Source organism: Chaetodon trifascialis, chromosome 3 (genome assembly GCF_039877785.1).
Source record: "Chaetodon trifascialis isolate fChaTrf1 chromosome 3, fChaTrf1.hap1, whole genome shotgun sequence".
NCBI classification, from domain to species: domain Eukaryota; kingdom Metazoa; phylum Chordata; class Actinopteri; order Chaetodontiformes; family Chaetodontidae; genus Chaetodon; species Chaetodon trifascialis.
The window spans coordinates 23,496,115-23,522,657 of NC_092058.1; the positions used below are offsets into that span (position 1 = coordinate 23,496,115).

Here is a 26,543-nt window from a genome sequence, read left to right on the forward strand (position 1 = left end):
ACATGGTCCTCCTGGTCATTTTATTTTGATGAAACTCACCCCACCATGAATCAGTTCGGATAAAGTTCCTTCTGATTTCCTCCTCTTGTCACGTTTTTTCATCTTGAAGCAATGCATCATGTTGTGGAAGTGTACAGTGTTGCCAGTCAAGCAGGGTTGGTATGTGACGTGTTATGTGAAGGGTGGGGCAGATCTTTTTCTGTACGGCCGTGTGAGTCAGAGCCTTTGACACATTTTCATCCATGTATGATTTTGCCGTCTCATGGCCCTGGGGGTCCTTGGGTTGTGGGTGTGAGCTGGATCTGAACAGCCTGATCCCATATGAAACCACAGGCATTTCTGGCTCACTTCCACCTGCCTGTAATGAGACGTTTGGCAAAAACAAGGGAGATGTAAATACTAAAGATACAAAGATGCAGAAATTCTGTGTGTTCACGCAAATGATGAGTGTACTGTTTAAGATGGCGTGTTTCCTGGTTTTAAGAAAATGGTTACTTTTTTTCATACAGTAGGAGTTGTATCGGTGAGTCGCATGCTATGTGAACTGGCTTGTGTGGAATGATTTCTTGGGCTCTTACCTCTTTAAGAGGACTGCTTGCAGTCTTGTGATTGTAGAGATTGAGGTGTGTCACGTACTCGAAATATTTAGGCCATGGCTTCAGCCACTGGAGAGTCCTCTCCTAGTTTCATCTATGTGCTGGCGCACAGGTGTGGAGTTTCTCTAATAGGAGGAATAATCCCGTGAAAGTGTGTGTTTATTGCTTAGACCTTTGTTTTCTGCAAACGATGCTAACGATAGCGACTAGGGGGTGTTAATTGCCGTGAGGTTTCTTCTTCAATGGGTTGAGCTTTTTTGGAGGTGTCCTGCTGGCTGGTTCCCATTGTTCAAGTACCATGCTCTTCATTTCACTGGCAGACTGACCATGTAATTGATAAGGACTACAGCATTGCCTGGAACAGCATGTTGCTTCAGTGATTAAAAAAAAAAAAAATCATACAAAATGGAAACTTCTTGTCAAATGAATGAACAGACAGATTAAATGTGTAGCTTGAAACTAAGGCTCCATACTTCCTGATTAGTATTTGTAAAAACATAGTGCATAGTGTTTCTTGTGCCTGGTTTAGTGACCTGACAGAGACAGCCCCGGCTATTAATGATTAGACCATAGTAACAGATGCCTAACATGTTTGCCCTGGTGGGGGAGATGGTTACAGTGTTCGGCTACACAGCAGTGCTTTGTGTGGCATTTATAATATGAAAAGTAGAGAAGTTCCCAGATGGAAGTGGAGTATTCGAAGTCTGTGTAGGATTGTGGCTTGTCTTTGAGTGATGGGAAGTGAAGCAGAGATGAAAGTCTTCAAACAAGGACAAACCCTACCCAGCAAATACTTGTGTACAACCTGCTCATCTGGTCTGACTAAAAAGGAAGTGAGCTCTGTGTGTGGGAGAGAGACAGACAGACAGACAGAGAGAGAGAGAGAGAGAGAGAGAGCAGTGCAGTGGTACAGAGCCTTGAAGGCGGCGTGAGGTGTCTGTGATGTCAGAGGAGGGGGGTGGTTAAAGGGGCGTGGCCAGCTCGGCTGAAACTCTTGCAACACCTATCTGGCTCCAGACAGACAAGAGAGAGTATTGTTCGAGGAAGCTCTAGCCCTGTGGGAAACTCAAAGTCAAAGGATTCAGTACAAAGCCAAGAGAATTCAGCAGGGATTTGGTAACGGTAAGCTTTTTCATTATGTCCACCTATTACCTGTTTTTTTTTTTTTTTAAATACTCAGTGGGGTTTCATTTGGAATTTTGTCTTTAGGCTCTTCTAAATGTTCTCTTTAGTGTTGTACCTGCTCTCTGTGTTCTAGATAAGTATAAAGGAATGTGTTGCTTTTGGTTTGTTGAGTGTGAATTTGGCTTTGCAAAGTCCAGGTGGAAGTGTGTCATCTTGTTGTGATTTCCTAAGGTTTCTTTAGGTACGATCTGTCACTCGTGGTAGAGCTGTATGGTGTGTTTCTGTAGTTTGGATTAATTGAGGTTGTAACCTTCTAAGTCAGTATCAGGTAAATCAGTGGTTAGTGCTCTCCTGCATTACTCTCAGCCCCACTGTTGTGCAGCATCTTTTCTTTTCACCAAAATGCAAGAAGGAAGAGTTGTTCACAGGCAAGTTGCTCCAAATGTGTTCAGTGAGCCCAGTATCAGTGGAGCAGATGTTTCATTCTGACACAGAGAAGTCCTGCCTCCACAGAAGAATGAAATTAGAAGCTGGCCCGCTGCCTGGCACAGTTTTGCTCCCTGCAGTTGCAGCAGCATTTTAATTGCTTCTGCGTTAGCCCGAACCTGTACCTGACTGGGCGGCCCGCTGAGCCCCATTCTAAGCTTTAGCTGTTATGATGTTTCTGCTAATGTTGCAAGCTGATCAGTAAAATCTGTGCTCAAAGGCAGGCTGCTAGGGCTCAAACAAAGCCAGTTGCTTTAATACCTGCCTCCCTGTTGCTGTTGCTGTTGCTGTTGTCGTCTTTTGGTGCGATTGACCCCACTCGTTTGGGAAGCTCCTGGTTTTTCTGAGTACACTGATGCACTCGTGTTTTACAGCCCCTTGTGGTATCAAATTACATGTCTGCTTATGTACAGTAAGTCCATGTTTAATCAATAAACCTGTGTTGGGTTGTGTATTCAGTGATGTATATCTGTCTACCCCTCCCCTCTCTCCTCTCTGCAGTTGTTTCAGTGGAAGCAGTTGGAGAATTTGTATTTCCGCGAGAAGAAATTTGCCGTGGAAGTGAACGACCCACACAGGTCAGAGATCTTAACTGATCTTAATAGGTCTTTTTCCTGTTTTTGAAGTGTTCCCATTTTAGCTGTTGCTCTCGTTCTTCCCATGTCTTTATCATACACCTTACACACAGTGAAGGGCATCTGCAGCCTGTGGCCCATTTAGGACACCATGTTAATAGCTGTAACCTGTCTGTGAAATGAGTGTTTTCCTGCTGTTCAAGGGCCACTTTATTAGTTTCTGGTTTTTGTAAGATCTCTGCTCCTCACACAGGCTTTAATGTGGTACTCCAGCCCTTAAAGGTGTTATTAAATCCCACTGTCTGTTTGAAAATGAGTGTGATGCCACTGCTCATCTCTTCAGTATATTATTACACAAGCACATCACATTTTAATTGGATAAAAGTTTTATTTGATTTTGTTTCTAATCTTTTCAGTACACATATTTAAGAATCTTAATTAAAGCCTTGTTTATCTCCCATCATCTGTTTAGTTTTTGTGTGCAGTTACTGAACAGATTTCCTTTTTGTATCTGCACAAGCACTGAATGTTGGGCTTCTTATCCTCTACAGAAGAACAGTGACCAAGCGAACGTTCGGACAGACTGGTCTGGTTATTCACACATGGTATGCCAGCCACTCTCTGATTAAAACCATCTGGGTGATGGCCATCAGTCAGCACCAGTTCTACCTGGACAGGAAGCAAAGCAAAGTGAGTGTCTGTTTTCTCCTCACTGATTCACTTGGCTTCACTCGATTTAGTCAGAAACAGTTTAATGCTCCTTTTACACTGATGACGGGCCTGTGTAGAGAGCTTACCTCATGTCAGCTGATCACTGTGTGTACATGCATGTTTGCATTCATGCTTGTGATGACTGGCTTATATACACTGTGTGTTTGTCTTCTCTACTGCTCAGTTTGTCAAGTAATGTCACCTGATTAGAAACGTCATTTTGTCTGATAACACTGATTACCATTCAGCTTACTTCAGTATGAGCTGTAGTGTTCTAGCTGTAGTCCTGTTTTCACCAGGCTATAAAATGACGTTTCAGACAGATTAAAACACTGGGCATGTCTTTCTCTTTCAGTTTGATTATGGACTGTTCTGTCTAAAAGGTTATTGTGCAAGCGTCACAGCCTGGTGTAACAATGACCGTTCATCATGTGATGCACTGCCTGATCCGTGTCCCATGCCTGTGACTTGTGCATACAGCTTGGTGAAGGCATTACAGACCATCAGGTTTAATGTTAATATGCTGGTCAGCCATATGTTGCGAAATTGTTGCGTCCTTGCTTTAAAAGGAACAGAATTGCTGTTATCTTTTGAACCTGAAGTAACAGGCAGTTAGGTAGCTGAAATTGGAAATGCATAAGAGCTTGTAATTGCTCTGAGTTCTGATATAGTGGGCAGAATGATATAGTTGTAGCAGTAGTGCCTATTATTATGCCTATTTTTGTCTTGTCTGTGGCTTAAGAGGAAACACATTCAACTCAAAATAAACTACAATTTGCCATATAAAATGTAAAGTGTTTCGTTTGGAAGGGATAAATGTTTTTTATGACTGCACCATTGAGAATAAATAGGAAAAAGCACAACATGCTCACCCTCTAGGTCTTTATACGTGCGCTGAAAGTGGCCTGAATGCCATGCACTGGTGGTCTGTGTGTTTGTGTTTGTGGTGCACAGTTCTTATCGGGGCTCCTATACAGTATGAGTAGTGTGTGTGATGTGCATTTTGTAGTGAAGATGGATGAGTGTGTGTGGCTGCAGTCAAATGAGGTTATTCAGCCACTGTCTCCCTCAAAGGCAGATGGTGTGTCAGTGTTCATCCAGGAATAGAGTCCACACTGATTGATGAGAGAGCAGTGCGCTTGGAGTACCAAGCATGCAAATGGCTGCCGCTATCGCAGTGCGCTATCATTAAAACTGAAATATTCCGAATCCCTCCTTCACTACACATCTCCCTCCTCCTCATCCCTGTTTCCTCCTTCTAACCATCTCTTTCCTGCCCTACAGTCAAAGATGACCACAACCAGGAGTTCAGGAGACATTGCCATGGACCTCACAGAGATCTGCGCCCCGCGGATCACTAAGCTTTCCAGCATCGAGAGCAAAGACCAGCTTATCATGGCCAGCAATGGGAGCCTCATCTCAGCCGGTAAGCAGAGAGTTAATCAGCTAATGGCCTCTGTTCATGGCACGTTGTGAGTGACGATTTATTGCTATAATTTGTAGTTAATCAGACATGTGCTTCCACCAGGTTCTGCAGACTCTGAAGTCAGCGAGGAACAGAAGAAAGAGAAGGTGGCTGAGCTGAAAAAGAAAGAAAAGGAACTTCAAGACACATTGACACAGAAACTTGAGGAGCTGAAGAAGATCTGCATGAGAGAAGCTGTGAGTGTCTCTCTCCTGCTGCTTTTTTCCACTGAATTTTAGAGCATCCACACTCTCAGCTCACTGTTGGTTGTTGTTCTCATTTGCAGGAGCTCACAGGCCAATTGCCTAAAGACTATCCCTTGGCCACAGGCGAGACAGCTCCTCAAATACGACGCCGTGTGGGGACCGCCTTCAAGCTGGATGACCTTTTCCCCTACGATGAGGTTAGTATAGCTGTTGCTGTGTTGTGTTTTTGTTATGATGTATTTCTGTCTGTTATGTAATGTAGTATGTCACACTTTGTTGAAACACAGTTCTTACACCACTGTGTGTGTGTTTACTGAGGGATTATTTAGATCATTTTGACTATTTCAGTGTTATGTGTTTTTGAGGCTTACGTCGCAGAATGTCGTGAGAGAAACATGGTTTCCATCTCCAAGTTAATGGGAGAAATGAATATGAATCATAATATAAATGTGAATATGAACGTGTCAGAAAATGACTGTTTTTACATAAATTCCATGTTGCATCTTCAAAGTCTGTTTCTTTGTTCTGCCATTGGCAGGATCTGTATTCAGGGGAAATTCCACCGTTAACTGTGTGTGTGTGTGTGTGTGTGTGTGTGTGTGTGTGTGTGTGTGTGTGTGTGTGTGTGTGTGTGTGTGTGTGTAGGACCCACATCTGAGGAATCTGGAGAGCAGGTTCGCCTTGCAGCAGAAGATCGTGGAAGCAGCCATCAAGCTATCCAACGAGGGTGACCTCGGCAAGACGGTGAAGAAAAAGAGGAGAAACAACTGTCTGGATGCCATGAGGAAGCTGGAGGAGATCGAGAAAGAGATCAACGCCTACAGGATCAAGAAAGGAAAGAAACCCACTCAGAGGGCCTCACTGATCTTAGCAGGTAGATGTCATAAACGGCGTCCGTGAAAACTACACAGGCTGTGCTCTGCTTGCACATCAAAGCTCGGAAATTATTTAAGGACTGTTTTTTATTTGACTGTGAAATGGTAATTGATTGAAAAGTCACTTTCTATGGAAAGTGGAATATCTCTGAGGACTGTTTTCCCTCCTCTGTTATTAGATGATGTCAACCCTTCAGACCTCAGCTCTCTATCTGACAGCCTCACTCTGGATGATGGTAAGTGCCCAGGCACAGCCATGCTCATTGCGCACGTTTACTCCTTCCCCCCTCATTTACTGCATTTTCGATGCATTTTTACCAAGCGATCATTTTTAATTCCCAGATGACGAGCTCATGTCCCAACGGCAGCGGTCCAGGTCGGTGCAGTATTCCCCGAGACCACACCATGCAGAAACTCTTGACATCCACTATAACAAGGACAGACAGGGCTCTGCCAATGACCAGCATGCAGACAGCAGGTAAACAGCTAGCTCTGACACCCGTGAAAGATATTAATATTTTCATTTGCAGTGTGTGTCTGGCAGTTGTTATTGCTGAAACATTGAGCTAGTACAGACCTGTAGACCAGATCCAGAGCTGCATTCCTGCCAGTCACCTCCTCCCTCCTTCTCCTGCCTCTCCAACAATCTCCTTCTTATCAGCCCAACGCACAGGCTTTAAAAATAGATGGAAAAGAACATGTCGCTGCCTGTGAAGGAGCAGACAACAATTCCACGCTGAGAGGGGAGAGGGAAAGGGAAACAGGAAAGTGGCTCTGGAAACTGAGTTTAATGGCTGCTACTTCATGAGTGTTTCCAGAATGATATGGGTGATGTGTTGCCCTCAGCTTCAAAGATTTAAACTCATTTTAAAGCATCATAATGCTTGCTGCTGCATGAAAAGAAAGCTCAGTGATGTATGTAATGGCAATCATTCAGGTGTAAGTGATGACCAAAGTGCTCTCTTGAAGCAAACCCTAGGTGTTTTTTTCCTCTGTCAGTTTTGAGAGCAAGTTCAGTTGAACAAAAAGTTCTGCCCTGAAGAGGCCACTGCCCTGAAACCATTGTTCTTATCTGTGTTCCAGATTAAATTACAGCCAAGTCCAGGAATCACTCCACTACAGTCACCGTGATGCCTTATCAAGCCACAGCAGCACGTTTAAACCGGCTTCCAGACAGCCACGTGATGCCCGCAGCATGCCCCCCACACCCCTCCTCACCCGCAATGCCTACAGCAGCACGCAGCTCAGGTAAGGCCTCAGAGACTTTTCACTTCTATATCTGCTTCATCAGCAGCTCTTGTTGTGTTTTGGTGCAGCTGTGAGTCCAAACAGTGACGCTTTTTTCCAATTGCAGATCAGAGGACGCCCCACAACATTTCCGCCAGCGGAGCGGTAGTCTGGAGTCCCAGTCCCAGTTCCTGACGGAGACTGAACCTCCTGTGCCAGCATTCACCTTGTCTTCAGCCCGGCGCAGCAGCAGCACTGAGATCCTCGATGACGGCTCCTCCTACACAAGCCAGTCCAGCGTGGAGTACAGCATCCCCGGCAACCACACCCACAGGCGCAGAGCTCGCGGCCGCCACAGAAAAGATATATATGCCAACACAGGCAGCATGCCCAACTTGGCTCAGCCAGACACCCGCTGCTACGCCTACCAGCCGCGGGCCCGACCCACCACCACAGCGTACTATGTCACTGGCTATCCCAGCTACGCAGAACCAGAGCCTTACTCTAATGGAGTCTACATGTACGACAACGAGATGGAGGGACACTACAACGTCAATCCCTCCTATCACCCAACCCCAGCAGCTTATCACAGCCACGACATGCACAGTCACTACGGAAACGATGAGATAGACGGCATGTCGCAGAACCCGTACGCCACACTGCGGCCACCCAGGAACCGCCCGGTGCCCCGCAGCAACGAGCAGGTCAGCAAGAACATCCAGAAGGCTTTGGTGGCGGAACACTTGAGAGGCTGGTACCATCGCAACGCTGCACACAAACAGGCAGCATACAACTACGACTACGACAGAGGCTCCCAGCAGAGCCTGGGCTATCAGACCATGCCTGCACCTTACAGCCACAACAGCAGGAACACCTACTCGTCAGGTTAGATGACCACACCGAGTGTCACAGTTTCTGGTGTATTATGTCCTTGACCCTGGTTTCATGTGTAGGAGGGTCATTTGTTGACTTGTTTTTTTCTCCATCGTCCTCAGTGTCCTCCAGTGGAAACTGGCACAGCCACATGAGTGCTGGTGGTATGTTGGAATATGACATGCCCATGCATGCGCCGCAGTCTTACTCTTACAGTACAGCCCCCTACAGCCACTCCACCCACAACAGGTGAGAAAAAAAAACTCCAGCTCCTTATCCAATAAGCCACTCCCTGATCCTCCTTATCCCCACAGCTAAGCACTAGTGTTTAATTACCTAGAATGGATGGATGCAGAAAATATAAGCTGCGATTCAGTTTTGCTACTCCTTGATCACAACAATACTGGGGTTTGATGTGTAGCCTATGTTGCATTTTCTTCAACTTCTCCTTTAAGTTAGGAAATCAGAAAACATCCGTCTGCTTTCACATGACAGTCTGGTTCTGCAGTAGGATTATAGGATCTGTTAAGCCAGCAGTCAGTCCTCCCTCAGAGCTTAAAACTGGTTCTGCTATCCTCCTTAACTGTCCACTGGCCCCTGCTCTCTTATAGATATGGCGCCTCCCAGCTTTTTAAGGGCTCCTGGCACAGCCCTGATGGCCAGAGGCGCTGTGCCTTTTTCCCTGCTAGTTCTTCCTCCTCAGCTTCCTCCTCCACCTCCTCCCTGCCCTCCTCCTCCTTTCCCTCCTCCTCCTACTCCCCTGGCTGTCGGGTCAGGCAGGTGGCCTCCAGCCCTGCACAGCCACAATCCTCCAGAGGCCACAGGCTCAGTAAGGTGTCCTTTGTGAAAGGTAGTTCATAGTAAGTAATCAGCAACGGTCGGAGCCTGTGCGTTTGCTTCTTTTAGTCTGTCTGCAACGTGACTCCATAGTCTGCTTGTCGATGTTTTGAAGTGAACTTTGCATTTTTGAGATGTTTCACTGATCCTTCATTGTCATGTATGATAAGGTAACTGCATGGCTTAAAAAAAAACATGCCTGCCCTACTTCCTCTTCCAGCTGGCATTTTGTCATCCAGTGGTCACATTTCTCTGCAGTGTGCCTTTATTGCTCAGGGTTTTTTTTTTGTTTTGGCCTTCCTCTTGGCCCATGCAGAGGCTCCCTGCCCATGTGCTGCCATTCACCCTTGACCTTTGCCCCCTCTCATGCACAGATGTCCACCAGAGTATGAGTGGCGGAGCTGTGATAGGATGGCGTGCCCTGCGGGGCCTTTAGAGAGGTGTGGTGAGGTTGCCTATGCCCCTGACAAGGAAAATTAAGCCTCCCCTCAATAATCAAAGTCACAGCGCAAACCAAAGGGTGAGAGACGAGAATGTAAACATTCCCCACATGGTTAACACGGTGATGGTGATGTGCCTTTTTTCTTCTTTTTTTTTAATGTGGCAGGGATTGACAGAAAGCTCCAAATCACTTCACATTACTCTTGCCAATTCATGCTTTTTATCTCTGGGTGTCTTGTGGTGGTGGGAGAGCACCTGTGTGGCAGAGGAAAAAAATGTGAGCCCTGAGTATTGTCGCATTTGAAGGCTATGCGTGTAATGCCTGCGTGCTGTTTTGCTGAGTGAGAATGTTTGACCCTGGGTTGACCTTGTTTGAAACTGAGATTAGTGAGATAACATCATGTAATGTATTTTTTATACATTTCTTCTATTAGTTCCTGATCTTGGCTGAATCCAAGCTGAAATATGAGCAGATGCTTTTGACAGCCCAGGGTTAATGCATTCTCAGCTCCCTGTTAACCGGTCACAAGCCACACTCACTTTGCCCCCTGTCTAATGTGTGTCAATCTTGTGTGTTTACTACAGATCCTACATAGATGTCAGCCAGATGGACCCACACATCAGTAACCAAATGAGCACTAACCTGGAGCCAGAAGACCAGATTTACTGGCACGAAGACTCAAAACCGGGAACAATAGTGTAGTTGCCTATCTGTCATCGTGCTGTATTCATTTTTCACCTTGACAAGGTGTCATTGTGCCTTAGACTGCACTTACTTACCTGTTTTTGTGTACAAGGGGATCCAAAGAATGAAGGAATTTAGCTTCTGCGGAATTCAGCATGTAAAGGAAATGAAGTCCTCTCATTTTCTCTTCTCTTTAAAGCAAATGCCAAACTGTTTTTAAATCGTAACAAAGCCCCACGGGAGCGTCTACATGTCTGGATTTGCGAGTGTTTGTGGTGATGGCACTTGTGCACTGAAACTAAACCAGGACCTGCTGTGGATTGTGTGGTCTAGCTAAAGGGAATGTGGACTAAGCTTCTCCTGTGTTTCTCTGTAGAGAGACCGGCTTCACAAACCAAGGACTAGGATACTGAGCCGCAATGAACACACACACTCACACACATGTATGAGCACTGCTACCATGAAGGATCGATAAGGACATAATGAAAATGAAGGAACTCATTAAAAATGAGTGAAAAAGATGGCTACTTCCTGGAACATTCTGCAGTCACCACATCCAGTTTGATCATAGCATTGCGTGTAGCTGCCACAGTGTTTCCCGTACTCTTGTTTGTCATTTACAAAGTATTCAATCCATCTCACTGTCAGTACTGACAATACAATTGAGCCAAATGCTTCTGTCACACCATCTGAGTATTACCTTAATTCACCAACTTTGATATCGCTGCCACATGTGATCCGTCAGTGCAGGAAGACAGAAAACTCAATTTAGTTTTGTTTTTTTTGTTTTTTTCATTTTATTTTTACATGGTTATTTCATCCATGCTGGAAATCATGGACTGGTGCTCCCAATTTCTCTCACGAGAATGAAGTTGTATGTAAATGTTGGTATTGTAAATACACTGGTTCTGTCTTTTTTTTTTTTTTTAGAGCATTTTTATGTACTTGAAAAGCATGTAATATATAGTAAACAATTGTTGTTAAGCTGGTTCTTAGTAATTTGTATAATTGCATTTGTTTGAATTAAAAAAAATCAGCATTTGAAACAGCTGTTTGGTTTGTAGGTCATATTTATGAAGAACAGTGCACCAACTTTTAGACTCATCCCTCTGAGCGCATCAAAACAGCATTTAAATCGAAATCCATTAAATGAGGTAACGCCTGTTCAGCCAGTTCAATTAATGAAATGGGGTTTGAAGAAAGCACCATCATCTCCACATAGGAGAATGGCTTCGTAAGTTAAAGTCTCATTTCCATTTTATTGCTCTGCAGGCTTTGTCACAGTCGCTTATAATGGTGGTCTTGGTCATCTGGAACACACAAATGCATTCTCCACATATAAATGGTTTGGAAACTGCTTATCTGGGGTGCATTCAAGGAGACACATTATAGTTCGAGAGATAACTGGCTACATCCCAGTTCTTTTTGTTTGAGCTTGTACGGATGAGTGCCGGGCTATAATCAGTCGTGATGAGAGCTAATTATGAATAACTGATTTGTTTTTGGACATGCTCTCGCTCTGCAGAGCTCTGTCGCTCTGCCGTATGTTCCCACTGTCTTGCTGTGTTGCTCGGCTGGTTTTCTGTGTTCTTAAGCTGTAAACCAACCAAACCAGTCTTTAAAGCCTGTCACACCCATCATGGGCTATAACCTGTTCTTCTGTCCTCCCTGTGAATGACAAACCAGTGTTTATAGCACCAAACCCTCCCTGGAGGCATCCATGTAAGAGAAGTCTGCTGTGCATATGCACCCCCCCTCCTCTCCAGATTACACTATAACCCTTCACCTCCTTTCCCTCCCTTCCTTCCCCAGCAGACACATATTTTCTGCGTATCCTGCCACTGGTGCCCTCTTTAGGAAGGCTGCAGTTGAGCAGCCTCACTTGCTCGCGGTGCCCCTCGGTGTCATGCTCCTTGAAGGAGCTCAGGGGAGGTCTCAGACACTTCAAGCTCCTCGGCTTTACCCGAGGCAGTGAGAGAGGGGGAGTGTTTTGTATCCAGCTGTCTCCCTCTGTCTCTGTGCCTCTGCTGCTTCACACCAGCTGCAGCCAGACATCAGGCGAGGCAGTTCCAGCTGACACTCGGCTGCATAAACAAAGGGCCCCTATGTACTTCCCCCTCATCGACACACTAATACTGTGATATGGAGAGATTGTAGGGCTGGGTTTGAACCTGGACACAGTTAGTACCGACCAAAAGAGTTAAATGGACAAGTACTGATGATCTGTCATCAAACGATGGGTTGTGTTAATACTCTTTATTCTTTCAGGAGTGGTTTGCCAATTTAAAGCCGCACCAATCAATATTCTTTACATTAACAGTGGATTAAATGACTGTGTGATGTGAGAATTCTCACCCGACTCTACATTTCCCTTCATTGTTTTGGTTCCGTCTCATCACTCACCAACCCCGTCTTTAGCCGCAGCAGGCTCTAATACACTGACTATACCCTGCCTGCCCAGCACCAAACACTGACCAAGATTTAGCAGCTAAAGAGTCAGTTATGTCTCCCAGGAGCTCTCTGAGTCTACTGGATGTGTAAATAGGCAACTGCTTGCTTAGTTAACCGCACTGACTTCATAAGGTTACATCAAATCCTTGTTATATTAACAGCTTGTTCTCTTAAGTAAGAAGCAAAAAAGCACTTCATGCTGCTTTTAATCTCAGTTTTGCCATCCATCCATCCATTATCTATACCGCCTATCCCTTTCGGGGTTGCGGGGGGCTGGAGCCTATCCCAGCTACAATGGGCGAGAGACGGGGTACACCCTGAACCGGTCGCCAGCCGATTGCAGGGCCACATGAAAGGACAAACAAACATTCACACTCACACTCACACCTACGGACAATTTAGAGTCATCAATTAACCTAATGAGCATGTTTTTGGTCTGTGGGAGGAAGCCGGAGCGCCCGGAGAGAACCCACGCATGCACGGGAAGAACATGCAAACTTCACACAGAAAGGCCCCGCCTGACCCGGGGATCGAACCGGCGACCTTCTTGCTGTGAGGCACGCGCACTGCCTGCTGCGCCACCGTGCAGCCCTTCAGTTTTGCCAATTTTAAACTATTTTATTTAGGTCATTGTGTCTCAACTCTGACTTTTTTACTCTGAAGACAAACATTTGTACATTTCTGAAAGTATGATATTGAATAAGTGTCGTTTTGGAATCAGGACTAAGACGTAGCTATCGAATGGACAGCAGTATTGAACATTTTGAAACATAGAGCAGATAGGTGTCACACATGAACCACTACACTCTGCCACAGGGATCAGCCAAGCTCAGATTAAAGTGACTATAAATCATGTTACGGCTTCCCCAGGATCAGCACATTTACCTCCGTCCAGGGAGTAATGGCTCTGACAAGTTATGAAGGGTGGATAGTTGGATTAGCAGACCGGTCGCATGCACTCAAGTGTTGTTCATGGGCTAATATGGATGACCTTCCGTCATGGAGACAGTAAATGCAGTGTGGGTGTACGGGGAGGTTGAGCAGGATTCTGCAGAACACAAAGGTCACAGTGGGTCATCATCACTGTGTCACATGATCAGCTGAAGCAGCCCGATCTGCTGAACGACAGGTTGTTTGAGTTATGAGGTTAGCTAACCGGCTTGGACAGCAAAAAGCCAAAGCCCCTCAGGCAGGCTGGGGGGGGGGGGGTGAAGGGTGGAGGGATCAACCCGAAGCGAGCCTGACCCAACATTAAATAGTGTATCACACTAAACTGCTCCCTGTCCCACGCCTTTCTGTTGTGGAAAATAAACAGGAGGCAGATGTTGGAAATGAGAAGCCTGCACAGGGAGAGCAGTGTTGTTTCTTAGCAGCTAGTACAACAACAGTACACAGCTTTGTTTTTGTGTCACATCCACTGACTGCTGTTGCCTCGCTGAACACTACTTTTGGAAGCAATTATGGTTGCTTTAAAATGACAAGTGGGTCAGGTGTTGTTGATTCATGTAAAAACACCAAGAAAGGATAAGTGTTATTTTGCGCTGTGTAAGAGCGCTTCCTCTCCTAGATGACACGTGCTGAGGACAAAACACCAAAGACGCACCTGCTGGGTGAGCAGCAGCGCACACGTGTTGTAGGATCCTTCCAGCAGCTGCAGCAGCAAGAACAAGGGCCTACACTGTGCCCTCTGAGACATGACTTTGAGTTTATTGCCACCAGTTCTTCTGTTCACTCCTCCAAGTTGCACAATATGGATGCAGATGAGGCACCGCAGGAAAGGATACAAATCACTACTGAAGCACGGAGGGGGAACACATTGCAGCTTGAGTCAAAGTTAAACTGGAATACTATTACTCGAATGCTTAGAGGACTCACAGAGAAACGATGCGGCTTGAGGTGGATTTCATCATTTTGAGAGCAAAGGGTTAAAGCAGACACATAGTTTGAGAAAGCAGCACTCTGAAGTGATTACTCTTTTTAATGGCCATCACTCTTATCCCCATGTTTCCCCCAGTCCTTACACACTGCCACTTAAAACCAGATAACAAAGCATTGTGTTCCACATGGATTCTTGTTATCTGCAGTCAATTTCAGATGGATTCCAATAAAAGGAAAAAAAAAAAAAAAACACAGCTGAAGTAGCTGACACAGCGGCGAACTCAGGCTTGGACATGAATGACTGCAGATGAATCCACTCCGTCACTGCGCAGCACTCAGTGCTCTCCTCACTACAATCTAATGCAGCCCATTCATTAGCATTGGGGTAAGTGGAAAGGACAGCAAAGTTAGCCAATCCATCACCCAAGGGGCACTGTCAAGATTAAACAGTGAGGGGTGCAGGAGGAATACCGATGGGCACAGGTTAAGACCTCACACTCCTTTGAAGTCTCCGTTTTAAATATTGACACAGTGATCAGCGTCGATGTCTGGAGTCACGTGTATTTCAAAGCTCAAGACAATGTGGTGCCTTCTCATTTGTCTTTTTATTTGCATGAATGTAAGCTTGCCTGGTTTTTATTCAAATGCGTATTTAAGCAAACTGCTACATTTTCTGTAAGGAAGCATGACTGAAACTCTTGAAACAATCCAGCCCGTAGAGCAGCTTGGCAGTGATGTGTGTCGAGTGTGCACTTTTTACTCTTTGCTAAAAAGCAACACTTGCACTGCTTTCACAATTTCAGATGAGTGCAAACTGGCAGGGCTGACGGCTGCTTCTGAGACTGATTAAACACAGATTTCGCACCTAGGAAAGACTCTGCAGCTGTGTTGCACAGGAACACTGACACATTGCATAGCAGAGATGTGAGATCGTACCGAGTTGCCCCCATCACTGTTTGAGAAAAGTGCCCTGACAAGTTGTGGGTGGAGTGACAGATACCCTGAGGTAAAGATAAAGCCCTGCAGATTAGGAACTTTCTTTTTTTCAAAACACACAAAGGTGAACACACTGCATATGAAGGAAACTTTGAGAGCTTTAGACTGAGAGATACAGAATGTTGTTACACCCAAGAAAAAGAGTCAAGATCTTTGGCCAAAAGACGTGTGCATGTCTGTGTCCAATCACTCCTTCAGTTTTCCCTCCAGAAAGCTCTGGATCTTTTGAAAGTTCTCCTCCTGCTGACCCAGAGCCTCCAGCAAAATGCCCATGGGTGACCTCTTCAGTCCGGCTCCTTCGATCTTGTTCTCCAGTTTATTCTTCATGTTGCGGAGGCGGAACGAAGCATGTGCACATATCACTGAAAAAGCAGACGGGAGAGCGGCTGTGAACGTTTGCAACGTTTGGCAAAAACAAACCTATAAACTTTTGTTCAAGTCAAACTATAATAACATCAGTCTTTGACAATCTGAGGGGGTTCATTACAAAACACATTTCATTGATTTTTAACTGTGTTGCCTTAATGGTTAATGTCATAAGACTTCAAATGCACTGATCATTACACTCTGCAAAGACATGCATCATGTAATAAAATGTATCTAATCAGCCAATAGAATTTATATGTCGGTTTACTTTTTGGCCAGAAATCACATTGCAGTAAGAGGCATATATTTCATTTATGTGATTAAAATGATCTTCCCAGTGCCATAAACGTAATCGTCCTACATTATCTTCTTGAACTCACAAGCCAGAGGTAAAGTGATTGCAGACATAAACACCATGACGCTCCCCAGCATAGATATTAAGATGTAGCTGGCGACCATGACCGCGATCACAAACGCCGTGGGATTCTGCCTCTTGAAGTTGTTGATCACAGCTCTGTTCTCTCCGGCCCACACCGAACCCAGGAAGACGCCCGACACCACGGCCATGGCTGTGAACATCCCCAGAGGGTTCAGGAACCTGCAGGGCGGCAACACAAGACACGTGAGAGCACAGGGCTCATGTTAGAACTGCTCTGATGCAGCTGGAGCACAGGCAGGAGCGTGTGTGTGTGTGTGTGTGTGTGTGTGTGTGTGTGTGTGTGTGTGTGTGTGTGTGTGTGTGTGTGTGTGTGTGAGTGTGGTCACTGGCTCCACCAAGTGGTTACATGTTGGTTGTACAACAACACGACCGCCATTCAAAAAAGTACATCAAATCATAAGTTCACAGCAGCAATAATTTAGCTGTGACACAATAAATGGAAATAAAATTAACCAGATATTGCAGGCAGTATTTTTATTGCTATGACAGCCGTTTACATCAGGACATGGAATTTCACCCACATCACAGCGACTGTTGTAATCTCCCTGATCAGACGTGTTGGAAAGGGAAGCTTTGTGCGACAAATCCAGCCTTGGCATGACTACAGTGACAAGATCAGGCCAAGTGTACGACCGCGAGCGTGACCTGTCACACAAAGCAAGTTCAACTTATTCTCTAACACAGGTGGTCCTGGATAACAGGTCTGACAAAGAAAACGAGGCTTGACGAGGGCAGATGTGATCAAAATGCAGCGTGAAAAACAAATACAGTGTGCAGAGCAAAGCCTTTTACAATAATCTCTACCACTGGGACACACTGTCCCCTTCATGTATTTGGTATTATATTACTGAATTTATGAAAGCAGTCTCAATTCACAAGTTGTCTCCAGTTACTTGACAGATATTGGATTTCCAAAGCTGATATGATTTCTATTACATAAACAGATGATATATGCAAACATTTTCGATGAGGACCCCATAAGTTCTTTTTCTAAGGATGTGACCTGCATGCACTGAGTGGGACACTTTTCAGTTGAAAAAGAAACTCAGCTTGCCACTACCCCCTGGTGGACAGACGAGGAGATGGCAACACTGCCTCTGAAATGCCCCAAATATATCTTTGGCATTTCTTTACTGCACTTCCTTGTTACTTATCAACAGATATATTTGCTGATATCAATACACCAGTGATAAACTAATACCAGCCAGGCTCTGCCGCATAATATTAAATTGCAAACTCAATTTATTTACATAAAACCATCGACCTGATACAGAGGTTACATTCCATACCCAGAGCAGGACATTGATAGCATGTAAGCATTTTCTGTGTTTTCAATTGAGCAGATTGCCATGCATGTAAAGCCAGTCTACTGATTGGTAAGGACTTTACTCTAATCCTGAACAAAATCTGCTCCTTGTAGTTTGGCCTGCAGCGTTACTGACCACTGAAGCGCTGCGTCCCAGTCTGATGGAACCTCTCACATGGTCGAATATGTCACTGTAATAGCTGTTGCCTCTTCACAAAGTTTCTCACCTTACGTCCCCTATGGCTCCACCTCACAGCTGCATTTCCTCCTTTCTCTGCCTCCTTTTTTATGACATACAGTAAGAGACCAACCTGGCATGTCAAAGGTTGTGTTCCTGTGCACATCACAAACACGCACAAACAGATTACGAGCTGAAGAAACTCAGGTGAGAGCTGCACTCGGTGCCTGCAGCTGTGCTAAATAGTCTGAAGCCGTGCTGTGTTTCTGTGAAGAAGAACTGCATGAGGAGACCCAGAATCATTACAAGTTCAGTGGACAGGCCACCTGCAGGCGTTCAGGCCACAGTTAGCAGCTATACAGAAAAACTGTAACACCCATATGAAAGCTAATGGTAAATTTAGGCCTGATGATGCGTTTGGGTCTTTGAGTGTGGTCTGTGTGTGGACTGATGAAAATGTGCAATGACAAAATGAGCGTGCTCACACACACACACACACACACACACACACACACACACACACACACACACACACACACACTCACCCATAACACTTTTGCACAATGCAAATGAGGTCCACCCAAAATCGCATGATTAAACTGTTTCGAAACTGGATAAAAATAACACAACAAGGTTTTACGAAACAAGTAACCTGAATGTGCTGGCTTTGTTGGTTTGGGTCATGAGTCAGGATTGATTTATTGGGAAATGATACGGGATTATCTCCCTAATCAGGGTTACAGGGGCATCTGACTAAGACGTTGTTTTCTCACAACTGTGCTATCTGCAGTGCAACAGCTGACTGGACAAACGGCATGAGGCCTCCATGACCATAGCAACAATATGTCATCATACTGCTCAGTGGATTACAGGGCATCACTATTTTTAGTCATCTGGGATTTAGCTGGAACAGAGTGGCAACCAAAGCCAAGATATTTCATAGATGAGAGCTTTAACCTCCTGTTCTCTGATCTAATTGAATCTACCTTGTATGGACCTACATCAGATAATAGGCTAGTTCTGCCTGCAGGAGTGATGGTATGTGCTTGTACTTGAGGGCACTGGAAATTTTGAATTTGGGCCATGTACTGTATGAGTCAGAGCCCCAACATTGGTTCCAAACTCCTCTTTCCCCTCTTCGATTCAGTCTGTTACATGAGCACATCGCGTCATCATATTTGCATTGTAACACTTGTGCATACACCGAGAACACAACAGTACCAGTGCATCACATGTCGGCTGGCACAGCGCCTTTCCATTCATTCTTCTGGGACTCCTTCCCACTCATCTCTGCATAAGCGCAGTCTGCATCCTGTTTGCACCCTCGCCTTAAGTCCTTTTAGAGTATGCTACACGCCGCTTTACACCGAGGGGGCAACAACAGCAAAAACAATCCGCCAGAAAAGATGACCCAACAACTTGAAAAGAGAATACCATTTAGCTGCGAACTAATGGCACCAAATAAACATTAAACAGCTGCTCTACTTACCCGACAATGAGGAAAACAACGACGGCCAAAGCCAAATAGTTTGTTTGATAATAAAGCAGGTTGCTGACAACTCTGTTGTTCCATTTCGCCAAATCTTTCGTATCTGGTTTAGCGAATCTTTCCGAGCCGGGGAAGAAGTCGTCCCATGTTCTGAGCGGTGTCAGCTCCACTTTAGCCATTTGCCTCCTGCTCCGTTCACTAATCTGACAGCACAACACCAGCAGCCGGAAAATCGCCTGAAGCGCCACACCAGTCTCGCGAGAAACCAGTGGCAGACGCGTTCTTAAACCTCGTCTCGTGAGTCTGATGAAACCCCGCGCTATTGGTCAGCAACCGCACGTTATCGAAACACTTCCTACAAAGCTTCACGGCAGAAAGGGATGTCATGAAACGATAACTGTTCATGAAATCTTCCTTTGAAGTCGCAGGTCAGTTGTGTCCGTTATATTTAGTATGTATGTATGTATGTATGTATGTATTATATGTGACATGTCGGTGTTGCTCCTGTGTTGGCAATGTGTGAACAGCGTGAACAGTGCACGCGGACCCTAAAGGTCGCAAGCATGACTTCAGTGACATGTCGCTAGCTAAAAAGCTGACACACAAACTAACAGAAGCACGTGACGATGTTTGTGTTATTTGTGCAGATGTGGAGGGTTTTGAGTCCTCGTGTGATTGGTAGAATAGGTCTCTGTTGGAGGAGTCTCTTCACGATGCAGCTGAAGACCAGCGAGTTTCAGTCTCTGTTCAGCGATGGCCTGAATGAGCTAGCAGGTGAGATGCAGCTGTGACCGTACACCTGCCGGTTGTGATCATTTATAGCTCTGTCAGTAAAGGTAGAGTGTTTAAAAATGAGAGAGCAGTTCAGATAAGAACTCTAAAAGCGTGAGAGGATGCCGGAAAGTCCATAGATACGACCCATTAAATGATTTTAACAACTTACCTTGATTACCTAAACATAGAAGATATTGTGGATTCTCAATGTTTGCTGAAAGAAGAATGATAAATCCAATAAACCCATAAATTAGTTCGCTGCTGATATGGTACCGGCACAGCAGTTTGCTGTTGGCTGATTGGTAACAACAATTGCAAAACAGAAATGTTGGGGGGGGGGGGGGGTGAGGTATGTTAGAAACACCATCAGTCAGGCTCTGTGAATCCAGGTCTACAAAGCATGTCCTAAAGGCTGCTGAGTCCAGATTGTACTGAAAAGATACTGTTTTTACCTCACTCCTGAAAGTGTGTGCTTGTTCTCTCCAGAGGTCTTTGAGAAGCACCACCATGAGCTGAGGATAGCTGGAGGGGCTGTGCGTGACCTGCTGTCGGGGAAGCGGCCTGAAGATGTCGACTTTGCCACCACAGCCACTCCAGAGGAAATGAAGCGCATGTTCCAGAGTGCCGGGATCAGGATGATCAACAATAAAGGAGAGAAGCATGGGACTATTACAGCAAGAGTAAGAGGCTGACCTGTTTCACTTTTTTAACATCGTTCTTTGGAAAGCTGCTTTCAAGACTACTTTAACGACCTGCTCGGTGCTTAACTTTTGCAGAATTATTACCTTGCAAGGCAGCTGGATTCACGTGATCATGTGGTGCGAGAATCCATCTTTTCAGGCTTCAAATGAATGCGCTTGTGGCCACACGACAGTTTACCACTGGGCATCCGATAAGAACCACTCGCAGCTACATGTTGCTGTGGTTAAGATACAATGACAGCTCAACTCTTTGTTCAAAAACAACAATGGCGGCTCCTAAAGAGATTAGCATAGATGCTGCTGTAGCTTTGAAGACTTTTCTCCATGAAAAAGATGTTTTCCTTCCTTTCCCGGATGACTTTGGTTTCTCTCTCCTAAGTCAGATGGTTCATTGATCTGACTTGTTTCAGTTAGCGTATGATGAATGGCGTTAGACACGTCGTTAAAGTATTTTCTGAATTATGTGGCTGCCCTATTCCAAACAGTTTCCATGGACGACTTCCCAGATGGTTCTGTGTAACAAACCATCTGGCACATCAGGTTCGAGGAACAGCTGGTGGCCATGGCTATAAAATCTACAAATATAACTTCATTCACCTGCACTTCAAACTGTATATGCACGTACACACTCAAAATGGGATTGTCCTGAAGGACAGCAGCAGTGATAGAAGAATCATTGCAATGATGTTTGCTGTTAGACTAGCCAGGTGCATCATGGGAGGCTACAGCACTACATTGGCCATTTTCCTTTTGCACACACAGTTTCATCGATCAAATAAGTGGGCCTTAAGTCTTGATGTAAACATGTTGATGGAGGAGCCACCCTGATGGATTGTGGGAGAACATTTCACAGGCAAGCAGTCAGTAACTGGAAACGCTACTTCTGATTGATTGATTTGTTTATTCTTGGAATATGTAAATAACTTTCATCTACTGAGCAGAGGCTGTGGGCTGGAACATATGGGTCCATGACATTTGATGAATGCAGAAACTCGGCAGTTTTCTAATGGCATAAGGTGACTTTACCATGAACAGATTGTGACACAACTATACAGTATGTTTCTGAGTGCCCTCTCAAATATTGCTCTACCCACAAGTGAGACTAGGTTGAGAGGGACATTGGCTTAAGAATGAGGGAATATGCACGTCACTGGGATCCTATCACAGCAACATGAGGGCCTCTATTCACCTGTTTGTTTATTGGTCTTCTTTCATAGCTACACAATGAGAACTTTGAGGTGACCACGTTGCGAGTGGATGTTCAGACAGATGGACGTCATGCAGAGGTGGAATTCACCACTGACTGGCAGAAAGACGCTGAGCGGAGAGACCTCACCATCAATTCTATGTTTTTAGGTATTGATGTGTTTGACGTCTACTGAATTAGATGAACTTGTCAAGGAATCATAATGACTCATCTCTGTGTTTACTTGTGTTGTGGAGATGCTCAGCATGTTGTATCAGTTCTGGTGCATTCAGGGGACATTGTTGCTCATTTTATCATGATTAGAACACTTGTATGTTTTGCTGACTTTTTTTCCACCCTCACAGGTCTCGATGGCACATTATATGACTATTTCAAAGGGTATGAAGACCTACAGAACTGCAAGGTTCGGTTTGTTGGCAGTGCTGAACAAAGAATCCAAGAAGACTACCTGAGAATACTGCGCTATTTCAGGTGGGTTCACTCACTTTATGGTCAACTAAATTAAATCATTTTTTTCTCTTTTTTAATACTTGGAGAAATACTTTTAATGGAAAAATAGAGCATGAAAGAAGAAAATCATTGTTTCTGTTTCTTTGACAAGAGAGCATTTTGACTTCAACCCTTTAGCCTCTCCACAGGTTCTATGGCAGGGTGGCTTTGGAGCCTGATGACCATGAGCCTGAGACATTGGATGCCATCAGGAAAAATGGCCGCGGACTGGCAGGCATATCAGGAGAACGAATTTGGGTTGAATTAAAGAAGATGGTGGTTGGTAACCATGCTTCTCATCTGCTGGATCTGATATACCGTCTGGAACTGGCCCAGTACATAGGTGAGAGAGAGTGTGCTAGCCAAGTTAATGCTTAAACTGAGTCAGCTGGACCTTTCCATGTAACACATTTTAAAATGAGAATCCTGTGAAGTGATCTTAAATATGGATTTGATGACTGTGTACATGATATAATGCTAAGAGTGATGCTAAAGGCACATGTTCCTGGCAAAACATCAGCATCCTCACCAGTTGTTGATAGACGTCATTTATACAAGGGAGCAGCATTTTTTAGGAATGTCAGCGGAGAACTAGTTCACCACATAGCATGGTGTTAAAAATAAGAAAATAATAAGTGTAGACTGATGAAAACATAGTAAATTCTGATATAGTTGTGTCTTGGCTCTCACACTGGCTGATCCACAAACAGTGGGTGTGTCAGTCCTGAACATGTGTTTCTCTAATGAAACCTGGAACCCCACAGAATAATGTAGAAAGCTAATAACATGTCCATTGCCTTTGGACGTAACACTTGGTTACCACTGTAGGTAGTTAGTTTGCCAGACATGCTAACAGTTGCAGCTTACTTTAGAGCTGATAAAGACAAAGTTAAATCCATTTAAAAAAAAAAAAAAGACGCCTCTCTCCTAACTCTTGAGATACTAAGTATCACTCTTCTTTGAGCCTCAGGCTACGTTCCCACCAAACGCGATGAAACAAGATCGCGCCGCAAGATTACATACAAAGTCAATGCAAAGACGCAATTTGAAGCGTCATTTTGCCGGGCGACGCGATGGACGCGCTGGCCGCGAAAATCGCTCTCATCGCGTCGCCCCATCGCGCCATCGCTTCATGCTAGAGTTGAAATTATTGAACTTTTGCGGCGGATTCGCGTGAAGATGCGCCGCGACAGCCTATCAGCGTTGAGATCGTCATCGACGTGCTGACGTACGGACGTGGTCGACGAGAGAATGAAATGGCGGAAGAAATGTTGTTGTTGGGCGGGCTTGTCGCGCGACGCGATGACGCCGGAAGGGGGTTTTGTACCAGCGTCAAAACTGGAGCGTCTGGCGCAACGCCATTTCATTTGAGGCGAGATTTGAGGCGCTTGGTGGGAACGTAGCCTCATGCAGCCTGCGTCAACATTTAGAGAAATGCAAGGCTTGACAGGCCTGCCAGTGCCTAGTTACAGCTACTAAGCTATGATTGGACAGTTGCTGTTTGGAGGAGCGGTTTAGCAAACGCTCTTAATACTCTGTGTGAAACAGCTGCACTTAAATATTGATCCACCACCACCTGCTAATAGTTAAAGCATTAATTACGTGTTGTGACTTTCATTGGCTGATGGCAGTATTTGGAGAGCAGGGCAGCCGATGGCAGATATGTAACGCTGATATCATCATGTCAAGCTGTTTTTTTAAATTTGATAAAATACAATAATTTAATAATAATCGCAACTAGCAAATGAGACACAATTAGCTTAAGTAGATCCGCACTCTGTCTGTAGTGCACTCATTTTGAATTAAACTTTGGTAAAAGCAAAACAACATGAAGGAAAAATACAAAGTTTAGTGCACTTAACAGCATTCATCAGCAGATAGCAGCACTTCCTTGTTTCTAAGAGGGAAGAAAAATGTGTACATTTGCATAAGTAAATAATACAATAAATAATGTTAGTGCACACAGCAGCACCTCACTTTTTTGTTCCAGATGAATATTTATTTAACACTAATGTATTATCCTTAAACACAGAAAAGTAAATAAAACATGTGCATTGTCTCTGATGTGCTTACAGACATGTTTTGTTTAATCGACCTCGTGAGCGCAGGTATCAGCTGATAGCGATTATCTCAAAATGCCAGATATTAGCCGGCTGATTATTACATACATATACATTATTCATTTTAATCATTTCATTTTTGAGAAGAAATCTAACTGTGAATAAAAAGAACATACAGAATCATCACTAGTGCTGCTGAACTAGTTGTAACCTGAGTCTGACTAAATTCGTCTAAGCTGATAAACTGCATGAATATGTATATGACATTCTTATTTAAGGGGAAGAGGTCTGTTATGGCTCAGATGTCAGCATTAGTTTTTTACCATTAGATTTTTCCTGAGGTTATGAACACTCTGATGGAACTGTCACCCCTGACTGAAATAACTGTTCCTGCTCCTCCTCAGGTTTACCTCTAGATGGCAATGTTGAGGAGATGAAGCAGGTGTGGCAGAACGCCAGAGACCACTCTCCCAAACCCATGACCATCCTGGCAGCACTCCTCCACTGCCCAGAGGAGGTGGAAAAGATGGACATCCGACTGAAGGTGTCCAAAGAGGAGAAGAATCTGCCTCTATTCCTGATAAAGTACAGACGGGAGCTCCGCAAGAGCCAAGATGAGCCAGACAGCCTCAAACCCTTCACTGACTTTATCATTGATGTAAGATTCAGCCTCTTCCAGTTTGTAGTCTGTAGATGATGCCAGCTGTTTGCGTGTTTCAGAATAAAAAGGACAGGAGAGATTTACAGCGGGACACTTCCCAGAACAGTGTGGTCACTGTGATTGAATGCTCAAATCAGAGTCATACATTCTAGGCAGGCTGGATCATTCATCAGCATGTATTGTGTTACGTGCCGTGAATGCAACCACGATTGCCTGCACTAGCTTAATTAGCTTGTTTTGAATCTGAATGGATGGACACCTGCAGTGCAGTAAGAAATCCTCCCAAATCACTTTAACACTGTTAAAAAGCACTGCCAAATGCAACGTAACCCCAACCTAATGTGAAGGCCACCTTCAGTCAAATGTGATCAGATCGGTCCTCACAGATCAGCTGAGTGTGTAAATGTTGATGTGAAAATAAGGAATGCCTCAACAGGTTTTTCTCTTTTTTTACTTATCGTTGTTTATTTTGTCATGAATATTTAATGCACAGAGTAGTTGCAGTCTGAAAACAAGTTTTAATTCCCTCTCATGCCATATCTTTTCAGAGTCGAGAGCTGGACTCCCAGACTAAAGTGTGTGAGCTACTGAAGTATCAAGGTGAGGAGAAGCTGCTGGCAGAGCTCTGCAGATGGTCCATCCCTCGCTTCCCCGTCAGCGGTCACGATCTGAGGAGGATGGGCGTCACGTCAGGCAAAGAGATAGGTGCCACCTTACAGAAGCTCCGGGACATCTGGAAGAGAAGTCATTATCAGATGGACAAAGATGAACTCCTCAGTTATGTAAAGCCTTGAATACGCAGAGTGTGTTTGTGTATCCGACAGTGATAATGTGGAGTCCTGACAGCGCTGCTCACAGGTGTTCACTAAGTCGACTGATGTGTGCGGTATCGAGAAAGGACACGGCAAGAACTGAGACGTGCATGAATGCATTATCACTAAATGAACCCACACAGGGCCACTTTTTCATCATGTAAAATGTGGAGAGCTCACACACAAGATGCTCAGCTACCACCATAGGAGAAAGTGTGTGTCACCGCGCATGTTATTACAGATCTCTGCTGTTTAGCAAGTTCCTCAGTTACACGCTGTCACCAGCTAGACTGGTGTGATGACGATGAAACATGACGACAGGACTCGGGGGCGAACAGTGAAATCAGTTGTCAGTTCAATAACTATAAAATAGCTTTGATCGTTTTGGTTTTCTCTAACTGCAGTTATGTCTTATTTGCTTTTTGTGTTTTGTAAAGAAACATCTATAAAAAGGTGAAATTTTTGTTGCAAGCACTGAGCTGGTGATTCGTTTGTGCATGCGCTGCACTGTGCAATGATAAAATGCATTACACTTGTATGTCTTTGGCACTGTGAGAAGTCTTTTCTGTGCTGGGGTGAGGTTGCTCCTCCCTCCTGCAGAGATGAGATATAAAGCTCTCTCCCTCTGCTTCTC

The 26,543-nt window shown here is 44.7% G+C and overlaps 3 protein-coding genes across 6 annotated transcripts in view; 2 read left to right on the top strand and 1 right to left on the bottom strand.

Moving 5' to 3' along the window:
- The window catches only part of frmd4ba (FERM domain containing 4Ba), a 46,137-nt gene extending 34,992 nt beyond the window's left edge, over window positions 1–11,145 (top strand). For 3 of the 4 annotated variants that reach the window (XM_070958392.1, XM_070958389.1, XM_070958393.1), the window contains 13 exons: window positions 2,709–2,785; window positions 3,334–3,472; window positions 4,778–4,919; window positions 5,022–5,155; window positions 5,245–5,361; window positions 5,810–6,038; window positions 6,219–6,275; window positions 6,382–6,517; window positions 7,123–7,287; window positions 7,394–8,151; window positions 8,262–8,388; window positions 8,751–8,999; window positions 10,003–11,145. In XM_070958392.1, the coding sequence (XP_070814493.1) occupies window positions 2,709–2,785; window positions 3,334–3,472; window positions 4,778–4,919; window positions 5,022–5,155; window positions 5,245–5,361; window positions 5,810–6,038; window positions 6,219–6,275; window positions 6,382–6,517; window positions 7,123–7,287; window positions 7,394–8,151; window positions 8,262–8,388; window positions 8,751–8,999; window position 10,003 (2,331 nt within the window). In that variant the 3' untranslated portion in view covers window positions 10,004–11,145. The remainder of the gene's footprint in view (window positions 1–2,708; window positions 2,786–3,333; window positions 3,473–4,777; window positions 4,920–5,021; window positions 5,156–5,244; window positions 5,362–5,809; window positions 6,039–6,218; window positions 6,276–6,381; window positions 6,518–7,122; window positions 7,288–7,393; window positions 8,152–8,261; window positions 8,389–8,750; window positions 9,000–10,002) is intronic. The other variant, XM_070958391.1, reaches the window with a different exon arrangement.
- A 3,872-nt stretch (window positions 11,146–15,017) lies between these two features.
- arl6ip5a (ADP-ribosylation factor-like 6 interacting protein 5a) lies at window positions 15,018–19,458 on the bottom strand. The gene is made up of 3 exons (XM_070958396.1): window positions 19,206–19,458; window positions 16,174–16,391; window positions 15,018–15,789 (listed from the first exon to the last, which is right to left on the bottom strand). The coding sequence occupies exons 1-3, from the start codon at window positions 19,382–19,384 to the stop codon at window positions 15,614–15,616; spliced, it is 573 nt and encodes a 190-aa protein (XP_070814497.1). The 5' UTR covers window positions 19,385–19,458; the 3' UTR covers window positions 15,018–15,613.
- An 82-nt stretch (window positions 19,459–19,540) lies between these two features.
- On the top strand, window positions 19,541–26,543 carry trnt1 (tRNA nucleotidyl transferase, CCA-adding, 1). Its single transcript, XM_070959669.1, has 8 exons — window positions 19,541–19,633; window positions 19,853–19,979; window positions 20,466–20,659; window positions 21,898–22,036; window positions 22,232–22,358; window positions 22,526–22,719; window positions 24,841–25,094; window positions 25,646–26,543. Exons 2-8 carry the CDS (start codon window positions 19,853–19,855, stop codon window positions 25,889–25,891), a joined length of 1,281 nt encoding a protein of 426 aa, XP_070815770.1. The 5' UTR covers window positions 19,541–19,633; the 3' UTR covers window positions 25,892–26,543.